The 17,280-nt window shown below is 34.8% G+C and overlaps 1 protein-coding gene across 2 annotated transcripts in view; it reads right to left on the reverse strand.

The window, feature by feature from the left end:
• The window catches only part of epha8 (eph receptor A8), an 83,660-nt gene extending 75,908 nt beyond the window's left edge, over nt 1–7,752 (reverse strand). For both annotated transcript variants that reach the window (XM_083535260.1, XM_083535259.1), the window contains exon 1: nt 7,504–7,752. In XM_083535260.1, the coding sequence (XP_083391386.1) occupies nt 7,504–7,591 (88 nt within the window). In that variant the 5' untranslated portion in view covers nt 7,592–7,752. The remainder of the gene's footprint in view (nt 1–7,503) is intronic.
• Nucleotides 7,753–17,280: the final 9,528 nt, after the last annotated feature.

Here is a 17,280-nt window from a genome sequence, read left to right on the forward strand (position 1 = left end):
AGAGAGAGAGAGAGAGAGAGAGAGAAAGATAGAGAGAAAGATAGAGAGAAAGATAGAGAGAAAGATAGAGAGAGAGGTAAAAGACAGAGACAGCGAAACAAACTGAGAAAGACAGAGATACAAAAAGATGGTTAGGAAGATTCAAAAGACCGAGAGAAAGAGAGATAATATGGAAAGAGATATGGAACAATTTAGACAAAATCAGAGAAAGACAGAACGAGTGATAGATAGATAGATAGATAGATAGATAGATAGATAGATAGATAGATAGATAGATAGATAGATAGATAGATAGATAGATAGATAGATAGATAGATAGATAGATAGATAGATAGATAAAGCAATATAAAGAGACAGAGAGGGAGAGAGAAAAAAAGAAACAGGGAGACAGAGTGGGAGAGCGATTGAGAGACAGAGAAAAAGCAAGACAGAAATAGAGAGAGACAGAGAGAGAAAATTGAGAGTAAGACAGAATAAGAGAGATGGAGAGATGAATAGAAAGACCTAAAATACAGAGGAAGACAGAGAGAGTCAGAGAAATATGAAAAGACATGGAAGAGAAAGAGAGAACAATTGAGAGAGAGACAGGAAACAATGATAGACAGAGACAAAATAAAGGGTGAGACATTTTCACAGAGAGAGAGAGAAGAGAGAGAGAGAGAGAGAGAGAGAGAGAGAGAGAGAGAGAGAGAGAGAGAGAGAGAGAGAGTTCTGATGCTTGTTCTATCATTGTCCTTTGTCTCTAATCTCTGAGACGTCACTTCACACGTTTATCTCTGATATCTGGCTCTCTGCAGATCCTCTAACCTTCATTACTTCATAACGTTCTCTGCTCCTGAGATTCATGAAGCCCAGACTGTAGGAAGCGTTTGATATTTTTTAATATCTCGGTGCTATTTGTAACTATTAGCCTGCAATAAGTATGGAAATGAACTTTCCCTTCTGAAAATTAAAAAAAGAAAGTCTTGAGATTGGAGCTGCAGGTTACATTTCCTTTCTTCTGCAGGGTTTCAATGCAGAACCTCTGGAGAATAGAAAATGCCAGTCTCTGGTTTCCTCTGAGCAACTTTCTGTTTCTCTTTTTATCTCCATGTTTCTTTCATCATTTCTCTCAGTCTCTCTTTCTTTCTCTCTTAGTGTCTCTCTTTCTACTTCAAAATCTCCGTGTTTTCCTTTCAGTCTTTTTCAGTTTTTTTCTTACTCTCTCTCATTCTCACCCAATGCTTCTCTTTTAGTCTCTCACTATTTCTCTCTCCTTTGTCTCCCGAAGTCTCTAATTTTCTCTCTCAATCTCTTTTTCTTTCTTTTAGTCTTTTTTTGTTTCTCTCTCATGCTCCCTGTTTCTCTTTTAGTCTCTTTGTTTTTCTCAATCTCCTCTTTCTCTCTCTGTTTCTCTTTCATTCTCTCTATTTCTCTTCCTTTCTCTTTAGGTCTATCTCTGTCTGAGTCTCTTTAAGTCTCTTTCAGGATTTTTTCTCTGTCTTTTTTGGTGTTCTGTGTATTTCTCTTTATTTCTCACTCTCTCTTTATTCCTCACATTATTTTCAGTTATTTTTAAGTCTCTTTATTTTCTCTTTCAGGCTCTCTTTATTATTTTCTTTAAGTGTCTCTCTTTCATCTCAAAGTCTTTTTGTTTTAGTCTCAGTCTCTTTCTGTTTTGCTCTTAGTCTCTCTCATTCTCACCTAATGTTTCTTTTTTAGTTTCTCACTATTTCTCTATCTTTTGTCTTCCCAAGTCTATTAGTTTCTCTCTCAATTTCTTTATTTATTATTAATTCTTTATTTTTTATCTGAGTCTCTTTCTGTTTCTCTCAGTATCTCTCTTTCTTTCAGCCTCTCTATTTATCTCTCTCAGTCTCTAAAATATCTATTTCTTTTCCAGCCTCTCTCTCTTTCTCCTTATTACTCAGACTCTTTAGTTTGAGTCTAATTTTTTCTCTCTCAGTCTCTTTAACCATGTTTTCCCTCTTTCTTTCTCTTTTTTTTTTCTTAGTCTTCCTATTTCCAGCCTCTGTCTAAGTCGCTCTCTGTTTCTCTCTTAGTCTCTTCTTTTGCTCTCAGTGCTCCCCTTCATCCTTTATTTCTCTATTAGTGTTTCTCTATCAGACACTCGATTTCTCTTTATTTCTCTTTTTTCTGTCTCTTTAAGTCTCTTAGTTTCTCTCTTAATATCTTTATCTTTCTTTTATTCTCTCTGTGTGTCTCTTACAGATTCACTATTTCTCTTCATTTCACAGTCTCTTTGTTTTCCTCTCAGTCTCTTTCTGTTTTCTCTCTCAGTCTCTTTCTCTGTGTGTTTCTCTTTCAGTCTCTCTATTTCTCAATCTATCTCTTTAGGTCTCTTTCTTTCTCAGTCTCCATAAGTCTCTTTTTTCTTTCTCTCTTGTCTTTCCCTTTCTCTCAGTCTCTACTTCTCTTTATCTTTCTCTCCTTTTTCTGTCTCTTCAAGTCTCTCAGTCTGTCTTTCTCTCAGTCCCTCTTCTTCCTTCAGTTTCTCCCTGTATTTTTTTCTCTCTGTCTCTCTCTGTGTCTCTCCCTCTCTTTCTCATTCTGACAAATAAAATGAATCCATTTCATCAGGTTCTCAATTTATGTGGCCTCAATGACACGAATCATATTTATTATATTTTTATTCTTTTTTTTTTTTAAGTGAATCCTACGATCAAACTTAAGGAACAAAAAAATTAAGTCCAGATGAAAAGAACAAGTTTTTCTTCATATCACACCATTGGGTCAATTAATCGAGACGCTTTAATCATTTATTCATGAACACCCGAAGAGAGAGAGAGAGAGAGAGAGAGAGAGAGAGAGAGGGGAAAAAAAGAAAAGACGAAAAACGTCTCGGGTGTGAACTTATGAACTCGCAAAATATTTTCCGCATCCTCCGAGTGAGACTTCAAAACACAACAGCACAAAAAAACAGAGCACCACCACCACCGCTGCGAGGCCTTTATCAAATATTCCTTATATCTCTCTCTTTTTTTCTTCTCTGTTGTCTTTGAGTCTTTTTGTCGAGACGTCTGAAAGTGGGGCAGAACTGTTTGGTAATCATTTCTCAATTCTGTACATCCTCCAATCCCTTCATTTCTTTTCATCTCTCCCTTCTTATTTCATCTTCCTTTTTTCTTCTCAAAACCTATATATTCTTTTTCTTTTGAATTGTTTTTTTTTAATTTTGAGCTGTAATCTGTCCTAACGATCACGCTCACGTGATGGACACGCGTCGTCTCTCTTATCTCGCCTGGAAAACTGTGAAGTAAACCGTCTTTAATTAAAAAATCGATTTGTCTTGTGATGAACTCCAGGCCGAGCAACAGAACATTTTTTGAAAGGAGCTTTTGTGCAGGTTAATACAGCGACGCTGCAGAAAAAAAAAAAAAAAAAAAAACGTGGGAGCAGAATACGATGGATGCGTCAGAGCTCGGGATGAAACAAGCGCCAGTTATTATGTTTTGCGTTTTCTTTCCCAAACGTGTTTTTTTTTTTTCTCATCTTTTTTTTTTTTTTTACACCTGCCTTTGTCATCGTAACGAACTTGTTTCGCTTGACTTTTATAAGTGCCCAAGCGTTAGCTGGAAAGCTGAAATCGAAAGACGGTTGACCTCGTTTCGCCTTCGCTTCCTCGCTCTTTCTTTCTCTCTCTCTCTCGCTCTATCTATCTCTGTCTCCTCATCACGCTGCACTGAACTCAACACGACAGCAACCGGTGTGGGCAAACAGGCACGCGATGTGTACGATCGCTTAGTGTGGCCCAGCGGAAGGTTACGTGACGAGAGCCGAGGCTCTGACACGCGAGCCGAAGTGAAGCGCCATCACAAAACCACAATTTTCATTTCATCATCATCATTTGGTTATTTTATATCCTCAAACCATATACTTCTAATAATTTTATTAGATCCTGCTTTGAAAATATCTGAATCTCTGTATTTCTATCTGTGGCCAACTCGAAATGATCCATAATCATACCTGTATTTAAATTAACCACGGAGGTGGGCGGGGCTTCAACCGATTTTAAAAGCAATTCTATTCCCTTTAAAGTTTTCATATAAAAATCTTACCTCATATAACACAAAAATATCTATGCTTTTTAGAATAATTCTAATACTTTTACTTTTAATATCTCAACAAAATTTCAACAATGTCAATTAAATGAAAGGAAAACAAAATGTTAAAATTATCCATATTCATACCGTATTTAAATCAACTTCAAATCCAATTTAAAAGTAATACTATTTTCTTCACAGCTTTTATCATATTGTTTACATATACAATTCTTTATATATCTAAGTATATACCTTTAGTTATTTGAATATCCAAATATCTAACCTTAACCCTATTTTTTATTACATTTATTCATTATATATTAATATTATATTCGATATTATATTTTATTATATTTATTTTTGTTAAGAATTGTCCGTATTCACACTTGCATTTGGATAAAACCAGAGGTGGGCAGGGCATAAAATCCAATTTTAAAAATAATGTATAACTCATAAAATGACACATTTATTTTTTATTATAATATAATTTAGAAATCGTAAAAACTATTTGTTACAATTGTTTTGTCATAATTTTTTTTTTATTTCAACAGTAACTTCAACAATGTTAAATAAAAGAAAGACAAGTTTGTATGTTGGTAAAAAAAAAAAAAAAATGTATTGATATATTTAAAGGAATAACACTGGGTATCATATCGCACAAGATTCAAAACATTTACATACAAAACTCTGTTGGATTGAGTATCTCAGTTAATATAACTCCTGTTCTGATTGGTGGGTTTGCGAGCGCGATGCCGATGCATATTCATAGTGATTTTGGAGGGTTATGTATAATATCACGGCTCCATCACTTGTCTTATCTGTTATCTACGAGCACGAACAGTGACTGTGTGTCTGTTCAATAGTTTTCCTATTCTTATAGAATTCTTTATTTATTTTGAAGCCGTTATCCATGCCTTTCCGAATAAGGAATTCGGTTCCGAGTGCATCTCTGATGTAACTGATATTTGAGAAAATAGTTCAAACTTGTTTAGTGGAAAAACAAAGGGACCTTAAAAGAGGAATCAAAATATTTTCACAAACTTTTATGTAAACCAGAGTTTTTGTCACAATATTGTCCCCCAACCTGTTCATTTATTCACATCAATTCTCGACTTATCCGATTCGAGTGGAATGTAAACACAAGTGCAATATTCAGTTGCTTTGTTCAAGGTATTATTAGTTACATATCTTATTACCTTCTACTTACACATATCTGTGTATCAGATCCGTCAGATTTTCTCAATTTTACATTCTTAGCATGGTTGAAATTTGTCTGGAAATGTTTTTGAACTCCAACACTTTTTCTGGACTGACATACACAAACACAAACACATAAACACACAGTACCGAGAAGCACATGAGACTGTAGAAAAGCTCAATTTAATATTTCTGATTCTGATCAATTTGAACATATTATTGGATTTAATGCACTGAATCTATTACATGATTTCTAGATTATTATATATATATATATACGTACATCAATTTTAATATGTATATTATTATATAATTAAATCTATATTAATATGACGGTTCTATAATATTATATATTATAGCAATATAATCGATATAAAAAATGATATATTATTATACAGTATACCTATAGCAATTTGGGTTTATATATTATTATGTAATTCATCTATATCAGTATATATGGGCCATAAACAATATCTGAAGACTTTTTCTGTTACAGAACGATGATCAACTCCGCACAGAAGGAGTCTCCAGTGTCAGCGCTTTGTACCAGTCCGTGGAAGTTCTTCCAACGGGCATTTTGATTAGACCCGTTCGGCAAAATGTTATGTTATTACTCTGTTTTATGAAGACCTACAGTGTAGTGATAAATCGATCAAGTTTATAGATTTGTTGTGACTTCAATAAACTTTGTCGAAAATACGCAGCAGTGATGTTCGGCGGCTTTGGATGCTGCGGCGTGAAGAAGAAAATGTCACTCCGGGGTATAACATGAACCTCAGGGTGAGAACGGGAACTTCATCACAACTTGTTATTGATTGTTTTTCTATAACAGCGTGGCCCCGGGGGGGTTTAATGTACCTGATTATGCAACCTGATTTTATTAGAAATGTGCAGGTTTTTGAGTGAACGAGGGCTCTAATGTTTTTTTATAAACTGGCACTTTTATTAGGTGCTTAAAATAAATAAACAATAAAAAACGAACAAACAAATAAATAATAATTTTATATTATATATACATTTACTATAATTATTATTGTATTATCAAACATACTATTACTAACCGTTATAATAACCGTAATAATAATAAAATACCTTTTAAATAATATAAAATAAAATAATAATAAATATATATATATATATATATATATATATATATATATATATATATATATATATATATAATAAGTTAATACATTATTGATTATACCAAATGTATTACAAATACTACAACTAAAAGTAGTAATCGTAACAATAATAATAATTGTGTTGATAATGAAAAATAATATTCCATTAATATATAAATATTATAAACTGATAATAACAATAGTAATGTTTTATAGTGCTTATACACTATTATTATTAATAATAATAATAATAATAATAATAATAATAATAATAATAATAATAATAATAATAAAAATAATGATAATTATGATAATAATAACAATCACATTAATAATAGTAATAATACTACTAATAAAATTAATAATAAAAATAAACAAACACTGGCAGGTGTGTGTACGGGTATAAACCCAATAATAAAAACACAATTTAAGGCAAAACACTATGCCGCAATTCCATCCAGCAATCAGTGGAAATCGATACACACCGACCCCACAGCTTGGATATGGAATAATGTAATGACACACACACACACACACACACACACACACACACACACACACACACACACACACACACACACACACACACACACACACATTGATTATAAATTTGACAAAAATCTCAACTGTTGAGAGGTTTTCTTTCATTCGTTTCATTGTGCAAAAGCGATTGTTGTATAAAAGAACACAAACACCCCAAACCCCAGTGTTTAACCTTCACAGTGTTTCACATCACACTCACGCACGTGTGACGTGAAAATACAAAGACACAAATTAACACAAATAAAAAAATAAATAGATGCTGAAAGCTGAACTGAGAACTCCGCTGAGTTCAGGAAACTTTTACACACACACACACACACACACACACACACACACACACACACACACACACACACACACACACACACACACACACACACTACACAGCAGTGAGTTGTGTTACTGTTCACACAGTGCATTACATAAATGAGTTCAAAGTGCCAGTACATATGAGCTGTGAGACACTGAGCCACAGAATCACACTCTCTTACACACACACACACACACACACACACACACACACACACACACACACACACACACACACACACACACACACACACACACATTTCATATCACAATGCCAGAACATGTACCTTCATTATTCGCTGTGATTTTGGACCCCAGCACCTGCAAGGATATAATCCACAGAAGGAGAGGCAGCAGCCCGGGATCTGATGCCATCCTGCAAATGTGAGGAGCGCAAGAAGAAGCACTCGCTCTCTCCCTCTCTTTCTCCCTCTCCCTCTCTCCCTCTCTCCCTCTCTCTCTCTCTCAGCAGGGAAGCAGAGCTCGAGGCTCAGAGCAGGAACTCTGAGTGCATTCAGCTGACTTAAAAACCGCCTGCATGCACTCGGGCAGACGCAACGCTGCCAGGCTCGACTCATAGGGGGGTGTGTCCAAACCTGCCTGTCAACCAATCTGCAGCCAATCAGAACACAATATGCAATGGCAAACACATCCTCGTACATTCGTTATGCTCGTTACGCTCGTTTATACGCCTGGAATTAGATTCATATTAACGAGAGGGTTTCGCAAAATGCCCGGGAAAATATCACGCAATGAAGTGAGAAGCATTTTATAGTTTGTACGTCTTTATACGTGTGTTTTGTACGCAGTAGTATGAACACCTATGAATACAGCTATAATGCATTTAAGACATCATTACAGAAATCCCCCCGCTTTACCGCTGTTCGAATCTCGGTTTATCGCACAATTGCATTTTTCCACATTTTCCGCAGTATAGACCAAAACACCTATAGGGAATTGTTTTATGGAGTTTTATGACCTTCACATCTCCAACTGCACCACGCTGTCTGAGATCCTCCAGCACTACTCGACTGGAACCACCTTCTCTCAGAATGAGAGGTAAGTATACTTCAAGGCTCTTCTTTGTTCTGGCACCGAGGTGATGGAATGAACTCCTCCTAGATGTCGGAACAGTGACGTTTGAAGACCTCCATTTTTTGAAACACTTAAACTAACACTTTCCAAGTTTGCTTTGTTCAAAAAAATCAAAACCCTGAACAGAGTTGTAGGTTGATTTATCTTAAGTTGAAATCTGGCGTTCCAGTGTAGATTAACCTTTAATCGGTCCTTGGGGTCTATATGAACCCAATCGACTTTTCCTTGATTAAAAAAAAGGGTTCAAAATAATATTTTGTGACTTTTCCTACATAATCTATCTATACACACACAAAAAAACTGGGCTTGATTCGGTTGTTCTGAAGGTATGTAAAAAGATTTTTTACACTTCTGGTCTTCGGGGTCAATATGACCCCACATTGAAATGAATGGGAAATGTGAAAAAAACTCAATATTTTTTCTTCATTTGTCAAAAAAAAATCTATAAATCCAGCATAAATCAGAAGTTTTTATCATCATTTAAGTGATTTTTTCATAAAAAATTTATATTTCATATGCAAGCTTATGGTGTAGTTGAGGAATTGTGTGGTAAATAGGTACAAAAGTACTTCATATCTCCCAAAACACAGCATTAATGAATAGATGAGAAGTAAACAAAAAAAAAATATGTATTATTTGTATAATTAAAAATGTATATTTTTTGTATAATTTCTCTATCAATTGTTGGGGTCATATAGACCCCAAAGACCAGATTTGTAAACAGGAAACGAAGACCTTATGAGGGTTAATTAATTGATAGAAACTCAAAGGACTTTCATTAATGGAATTATTATTATTATTATTATTATTATTATTATTATGATTATTATTAGTAGTGGTACTAAACGTAATAATAGTAGTGATAGCAATAATATTAGCATTAGAAGTATTAGCATTAATAGTAATATTAGTTAGACAAAGTGACAGTAGTGGTATAGGAAGTATTAACTTTAGTAGTAGTAGAAGTATTTTTATTATTATTGTTAATTATTATAATTAATTCATGTATTTATTTATTTATTTATTTATTATTAAATACTCTGCTATAATTATTGAACTAATTCAACTATTATGAACCTGCACTGCATTTCATGTTGTTAAATATGAACACATTATGAATCTCAAAATAAAGCATTGTATCGAACATAGATTTTAGATTGAATTTATTAAGTTGTTCATGTATTTATTTTTGTTTATTTATTTATTTATTTATTTATTTATTTATGCAAACTGCAGCAGGCTACACTTTTTTATATACAATTATTACAAAACCACTGTTACGCACCATAATGTGCAAATTAATATATCAAGTATGTAGTATTGGGACGTCTGTCTTTTCCAATCATATGTGATTCTTCCTCAATCTGTTACCACAAAGTTGAAGGCACACAATCGTAGAAGCATGAAATTTCCCCTCCATTTAAACTAGAAGACCGAAACATTAATTAAAATTTGCTATTTGAGCTGCTGGATGACTCGAATCTAAATCCATATTACATATTTAATAATAAATGTTAAATTCTCTCTACATCTATATGCTTCCTGGCTCCGGTTTATGTGCTCCTGCAGCTGCTGTAGCGGACGGAGAGAACATAAGGAATAGAGAGATGGAGGGATAGAGAGGAAGAGAAAGACTGAGAGGGCCGCTGCCTGCCTGCCAATGCCGTGTTCTCAGAACACAGGGGAGAGTTTGTGTTGGCCCACAATCGCTACCTCTCTTTTCCTCCGAGTCCAGAACCCGGATTCAGACGTGTCGACAGGCTTCGAGCTCCAACTGCCAAACCATCTGAATCCCCGTCTCTCTTGTTGACTACTGGATACGGTGTATAAACTCCTTCTTTATGATTTCGCTTGGAAGCAGATTTTGATTGTGGTCAGAACATCAATGAATACCAGCATTAAAACACCTTTATAACACAGCAGTACGTTTACATACTTATACTTGTATTAGAGCTGTTTGGTGCTTTAAGTTCAATTCTCTCATACTGTCCACTGGATGTTCAACATGCACCTCATGGTAAAGGGTCTCTGAGGATTTGAGAATTAGAATTGTTGCTCTCCACAAAGATAACCGAGGCTTTGAGAAAATCTACATAACACCCTGAAACTGAAGTGGTCAGGGTCATGCAGAGGTTTTTCCAAGATGGGATCCACTTGGAACAGGCTTTCAAGAGTCCATCAAAGAAGTTGCGTCCTCGTGTTGTGCGTCAGGTGCAGAAGCTGCTTCAAAAAACAGACACATGAGTGCTGCAGCATTGCTTTAGAGGTTGCAGAAGGTCTGCTCATCAGTGCTCAGACTGTACACTGCAACAAGCTGTCCCAGAAGGAAACCTCTTCAAAAGCTGCCCACAAGAAAACCCAAACAGTTTGCTGAAGACAACCTGTCCGAGAGCATGAATGACTGGAACCATGTCCTGTGGTCTGATGTGGCATTGGTGAGAAGAAGCAAGAAAATTGTGCCTTGCATACAGTCAAGCATGGTGGTGGCAGCATCATGGTCTGGGGCTGCATGAGTGCTGCTGGTACTAGGGAGCTGTGATTCATTGGGGGAAACATGGATTTCAACATGTACTGTAACATTCTGAAGCAAAGCATGATGTCCTCCTTCAGAAACTGGGCCAAACGGCAGTTTATTGACATAATAACAACTTCAAACACCAAGATGAGGCTGAGCAAGGAGTGGCCAAGTATGTCTCCAGACCTGAACCCTGTTGAACACCATTTTTGAATCCACAAACAGAAGGTGGAAGAGAGCCATCTGTCTAACATCCAACAGCTCTGCAGTGTCATTATAGAGGAGTGGAAGAGGATCCCAGCAACAACCTGTGCAGCTCTGGGGAGTACCTTAACCTTGACCATCCTACAAATTGAAAATGTTTTAAAAGACACATGCAAAAGTTCTGACTACACTTTTTCACTTAAGTTAAAGTAAAGAAGTTTGGGTTTTGACATGTACTTGACATGCAATTTAATCGCACATTTTTATTTGTTCTTTTTCTATTTATTTTTTTTTGGGTTGTTTTAATGATTAAATATGGTACATGGCTCCTTTAACAATTATGTTCTGGTACCGGTTGCTTTCTCTCAGTTCGCGGTAAACGCGGTTGAGGAGAGATCAATGCTGAAATTTGTCTGGAAAAGCTTTAGTGATTAAAAATTAATTTCTGATGGAGTTTATTTTTCCGTTGAAGGTTTTAACTTCGCCTCTTCTATATTTATTTATATTTTTAATCAAAATGGTCAAATGCATGCTGCGTTAATCGCGCGTTAATAAAATAAGTGACCTTTAATCTTTACAGCTTTAATTAATATAATAATAATTATAAAACATTTATTTTAAATGTTGTTACCTAATGAATGTATCCAGGCTGAACATCCACCATATAGAACACAAGCAGAGAAAAGGTAAAGATGATCAGAAATGTGTCTGTTCTCAGTCATGTTTACATCACTGACGCCCTCTGTCTCATCCACGTTCACCCCAGACTTCTTGTTGCCTTCTGTCACGCTCATTGTAAACTAGTCTATGGCTGTGGTGTGGGAGAACCAGGAAATTATACACCAGTGGTAGATTGAAAAAGCTGAAAAATAGCAAGAAACAGGTTGATGGGCTGAAAACGGTGCGCAATAAGAAGGGAAATTTAGAATAGAATATATATATATACACACACACACACACACACACGTATATAGTAACACATTCCATTTAATTTAACATAACAGTTGAATGTCCAGATGGTTTCTTCTTGTTTCCATATTAACCCTCATAAGGTTTTCGTTTCCTGTTAACAAATCTGGTCTTTGGGGTCTATATGACCCCAACAATTGATAGAGAAATTATACAAAAAATATACATTTTTAATTATACAAATAATACATATATATTTTTGTTTACTTCTCATCTATTCATTAATGCTGTGTTTTGGGAGATATGAAGTACTTTTGTACCTATTTACCACACAATTCCTCAACTACACCATAAGCTTGCATATGAAATATTAATTTTTTATGAAAAAATCACTTAAATGATGATCTAAATTTCTGATTTATGCTGGATTTATAGATTTTTTTTTGACAAATGAAGAAAAAATATTGAGTTTTTTTCACATTTCCCATTCATTTCAATGTGGGGTCATATTGACCCCGAAGACCAGAAGTGTAAAAAAATTTTTTACATACCTTCAGAACAACCGAATCAAGCCCAGTTTTTTTGTGTGTGTATAGATAGATTATGTAGGAAAAGTCACAAAATATTATTCCACTCAGATGAAGGAAACCCTTTTTTTTAATCAAGGAAAAGTCGATTGGGGTCATATAGACCCCAAGGACCGATTAAAGGTTAACAAATTTCACTATAAACACGTTTTCAGGGTTTTATGTGTTTCTCAGATATTTATTTATGTATTTATAAATTTTTTACAGATTCCTGCAAAATGAGCCGTGTCTTTTTTTGCTCACTTTATCAGTTGAAAAATGTTAATTTTTTATTAATAAGTTGTTATAAGTATACATTATTTACACATTAAAAGTGTAACTTTTTTATTTGAATAAAAGTCGATATTTAATGTAAATCATTTTATTTCTATAGCACTTTTAAAAAGTGACATTGTCTCAAAGCAGCTGTTACGCAGTGTCTGTGTAATGCATCTAATGTATAATGTCTATGTAATGCACATATATTATTATTACCCTGTCTGACGGTTATAATACATACAGACACACACACTAACTCTAAAACACACACATACATATTCACCCAAACACCCGCCCAAAATAAGTGTATCCAGTGATTTATATAGGCTTAATGTAGACCTATGAACCCTCTCTTGTAACACTTTCGGTAAATGGTTATGATCCATAAATGTAAACTGTGACTGAGCGAGGAGAAGAAACTGATTTGGTCGCAGATACACTTACAGGGACATTGCTGGACATCGTAAGGAAAGGTCAGTCACAACCAGTGTTGTGCTCGTTACTAAAAAATAGTAACTAGTTACAGTTACTCGTTACTTCATTCAAAAAGTAACTCTATTACTTTGTTGATTACTTACACCAAAAAGTAATGCGTTACTGGTAAAAGTAACTTTTTAGTTACTTTTTTAAAGAATTTTCTTCAATGTTCTCATTAATGCCCTTTTATGCGTTCTGGTCTACAAACACAAAACTGACTTCAACACAAAGTCATTTTTAAACTGAAAGGATTTCTGAAATAAATAACAAAACAGGCTGAATAATATATTCAGAATCTAAAACTAAAGTGGCTTCTGCATCATAAAAGCTGTTGTGTTGAGCTCTTAAACATGTTCCTTACACAGCTGAAGTATGAAAACTATCAACAATGTAGAACAGAACACCGGGTTAGCTTCTAGCTTCTAGCTTCATCGAGGCGTGGACTTTCTGGAGGTGCTGCTATCGCAGTAGATACGACCTTCGAACCAGAAAGACACAGCTTACATTTGACTAAACAGTTTTTGTCTTTATGCACAGACCTGGATAAACGGAGACACGCCCACAGTGCGTCGTCTTCCTGTTCACAGTGGTTCATCCACCAATCCTACAATGCGTCTCTGCTGTAAACAGGTTAGACTGTAGGCTACACTTCAGCTGAAATTAATTCATTTAAAAAAGTAACGGGTAACGCACCATACGGTAACGGTAACGGAGTTACTTTATTTAAAAAGGTAACGTGTTACAGTATTAGTTACTGTCAAAAGTAACTTTGTTACAGTAACGCGTTACTGCCCAACACTGGTCACAACAGTTCACAATAGTTGTTCAGCTTTTTAATTAACTGTTTATATTTTCATCACAATGCAGAGCGTCTCTTCAATCATCTAACAACATCGAAGCCCTTTACAAAGCGATAAAATGATTCATTTCATATACGTTATAATGACTAAACACTGCTGTCTATAATCTAAACTGTATTACAGAATATCGTACTAATTCAATCGTCTTATAATGCATCACAGAGATCAATATAAAGTGTAATACATATTCAGTAGTAATTATAACAGAGTGTAGATGCTAGATAAATGCATTATAACACATTATAAATTAATATGTCGTAGTCAGAGCAAATGTGCTAAATCTTGTGAAAGTTTTTCTGATCAGTTGATCAATAATATAGCCTTTATAACACTACATCAAAACTGGCAGTTTTGTCTCTTTTATCTTCCAGTATCTGCCTTGTCCATCCGTGTGTGTGTGTGTGTGTGTGTGTGTGTGTGTGTGTGTGTGTGTGTGTTTGAAAGACTTCTTTAGCTCCTAATCCTCTGGAGTCCTCCGTCTGAGCCGCTTAGCTGTTCCACTTTCATTAAACATATGCAGAAAAACACAAGCAGGAAAACAATGCTGCCTTATTACCATTTCGACTTGGGCTTGTTTCTGCATCGGGTGAAAACACCTGCCTTCTGTTTCTGTGTCAGAACAAAACACGAAAAAAAGAAAAACCCAGACTAGACAGGTGAGTTCTTGGGGAGAAAAAAAAAAAAAAAACCTCGTGTGTGTTTGTGATATCATACAAAATCCTCTTTGTTGCAAAGATGATCTAATTTTTATGATATCTGAGATAACTGTTCATTGATGTGTTATAGACATAACATAACATATCGTAACTGAGACATAGATCAACCTAAATCAGTACCTGACTTTAATAATGCCCTTGTGGCTGAATGCGCACTAATCACAGGTCAGGACTGATTGGGCAGCAAAAAGGGGACGGACACAGGAGTGGCCCAGCCAGAGCACTGAAGCTGCCTTGAACACTATTGAACATCTCTGAAGAGACCTGAAAATAACAGTCTCCAGTAGTGTCCAACTAGTTAGAGTTTGCCCTGAAGAATAACAGAAAATCCTCCAATCCAGGTTTGTAAATCTTGTTGCACCATTCCTAAAAAAGACTCAAGGCTGTTGTCAAAAGTGCTTCAACTAGATACTGAGTAAATGGTGAGTTTTAATGTTATGTTTTATTTACTTATTTACCAGGAAGCCTACAGCGGACGACCCACAAGAGCTGCAGTAGATGTTCTGACCCAGATGCTCTGACCCAGTTGTCATTACAGTTTGTCCCTCGTCAAACTTCTTGCCCATTTTTCCTGCTTTTAACACGTCAACTTTGAGAACAAAATGTTCACTTGCTGCCTAAAAAATAAATCCACCCACTAACAGGTGTCATGATGAAGAGATCATCATCTTCACTTCACCACTCAGAATGTTACGGTTGATATATATATATATATATATATATATATATATATATATATATATATATATATATATATATATATATATATATATATATATATATATCATTGTGTGTGTGTGTGTGTGTGTGTGTGTGTATACACCAAAATGTATTCATATTTATATATGTATATACATATATAAATATGAATACATTTTGGTGTATATATATATATACATATATACACATACATACACACATTATATATATAAATATATACACACATACACATATATATGTATATACATGGCCTTTATAGAAAATGGTACCAGAAAGGCTTATAAAGGCTTAAAGCAGACTTATAAACACTTTTTTTATATGAAATAAATAGATCGCAGACAGACAAGTCCCAGTCGTCTGTGACAAAACACAATGTCTCTCAATCATCAAACAGCATTGATGCGAAGCCCCGAGGTGAGTCTCCGTGACTTTTGTTGTCGTATTGAACTCCTTCTGAACATTTCTAGTAATAACTTTTTTTGCTTGATGTCCTAAAATATGTTGGTTTGTGAGCAGAATGTGTGTGAGGCTTGTGGAGGGCGATAGAGAGCTGTGATGGTGTGTAGGGAGCATCCAGCCAGGACTTGCATCTGTGCCTGAGAGGAGGTAAGCAGGAGCAGTTGGCGAGCACTAACCTTGACTTACCTGGCTGCTTTGGCATTTTGCACTCCGTGTGATGGCAGATGGCAGGGGTCACTCTGGAAGACTCGGACATCGGGTGCCGGCTATATATAGGCCGAACGGTGACGTGACCGTTTAGTGTAACATTTTGTTCATTTGAAGCCGCCAATGAAATTTGTTGCGTGTGACTGTGAATCAGACTGTCAAATTCCTAAAGTGAAAAAGCAAATTAAAAAAATTTAGTTCATCACAAATATAATTTACTTATAATAAAGATATTCATCTTATTGTCAACCGAACATAATAGGGTAATACAATAAAGTAGTTCAGAGGAAAAGAAAGAAAGAAAGAAAGAAAGAAAGAAAGAAAGAAAGAAAGAAAGAAAGAAAGAAAGAAAGAAAGAAAGGAAAGAAAGAAAGGAAAGAAGGAAAGAAAGGAAAGAAGGAAAGAAAGAAGGAAAGAAGGAAGGAAAGAAGGAAAGAAGGAAAGAAGGAAGGAAAGAAGGAAAGAAAAAAAAAAGAAAAGAGAAAGAAAAAAAAAAGAAAAGAGAAAGAAAAAAAAAAGAAAAGAGAAAGAAAAAAAAAAGAAAAGAGAAAGAAAGAAAGAAAGAAAGAAAGAAAGAAAGAAAGAAAGAAAGAAAGAAAGAAAGAAAGAAAGAAAAAAAGAAAAAAAGAAAAAAGAAAAAAAGAAAGAAAGAAAGAAAAGAGAAAAAGAAAAAAGAAAGAAAGAACGATAAAAAGAACGATAAAAAGAACGATAAAAAGAACGATAAAAAGAACGATAAAAAGAACGATAAAAAGAACGATAGAACGAAAATTAAAAAGAACGAAAGAACGAAAATTAAAAAGAACGAAAGAAAGAAAGAACGAACGAAAGAAAGAACGAACGAACGAACGAAAGAAAGAATACATATGCTGGAAAACAGAAAAAAGACAGACAGGTAGAAAGACCCTAACCCTAGAATCTTTTTTTATTTTATTTTTTTTTTATAAAAATAATAAATAAAGAGAAGTGAATGAAGGAAAAAACATTGTTTACATTTATCGTGTATAATTGAGTCTGTACTCAGGGTCATAATGGGAGAAAAAAACATAATGAATAT

The sequence above is a fragment of the Silurus aristotelis genome (genome assembly GCF_946808225.1).
Source record: "Silurus aristotelis genome assembly, chromosome: 29".
Lineage (NCBI taxonomy): Eukaryota > Metazoa > Chordata > Actinopteri > Siluriformes > Siluridae > Silurus > Silurus aristotelis.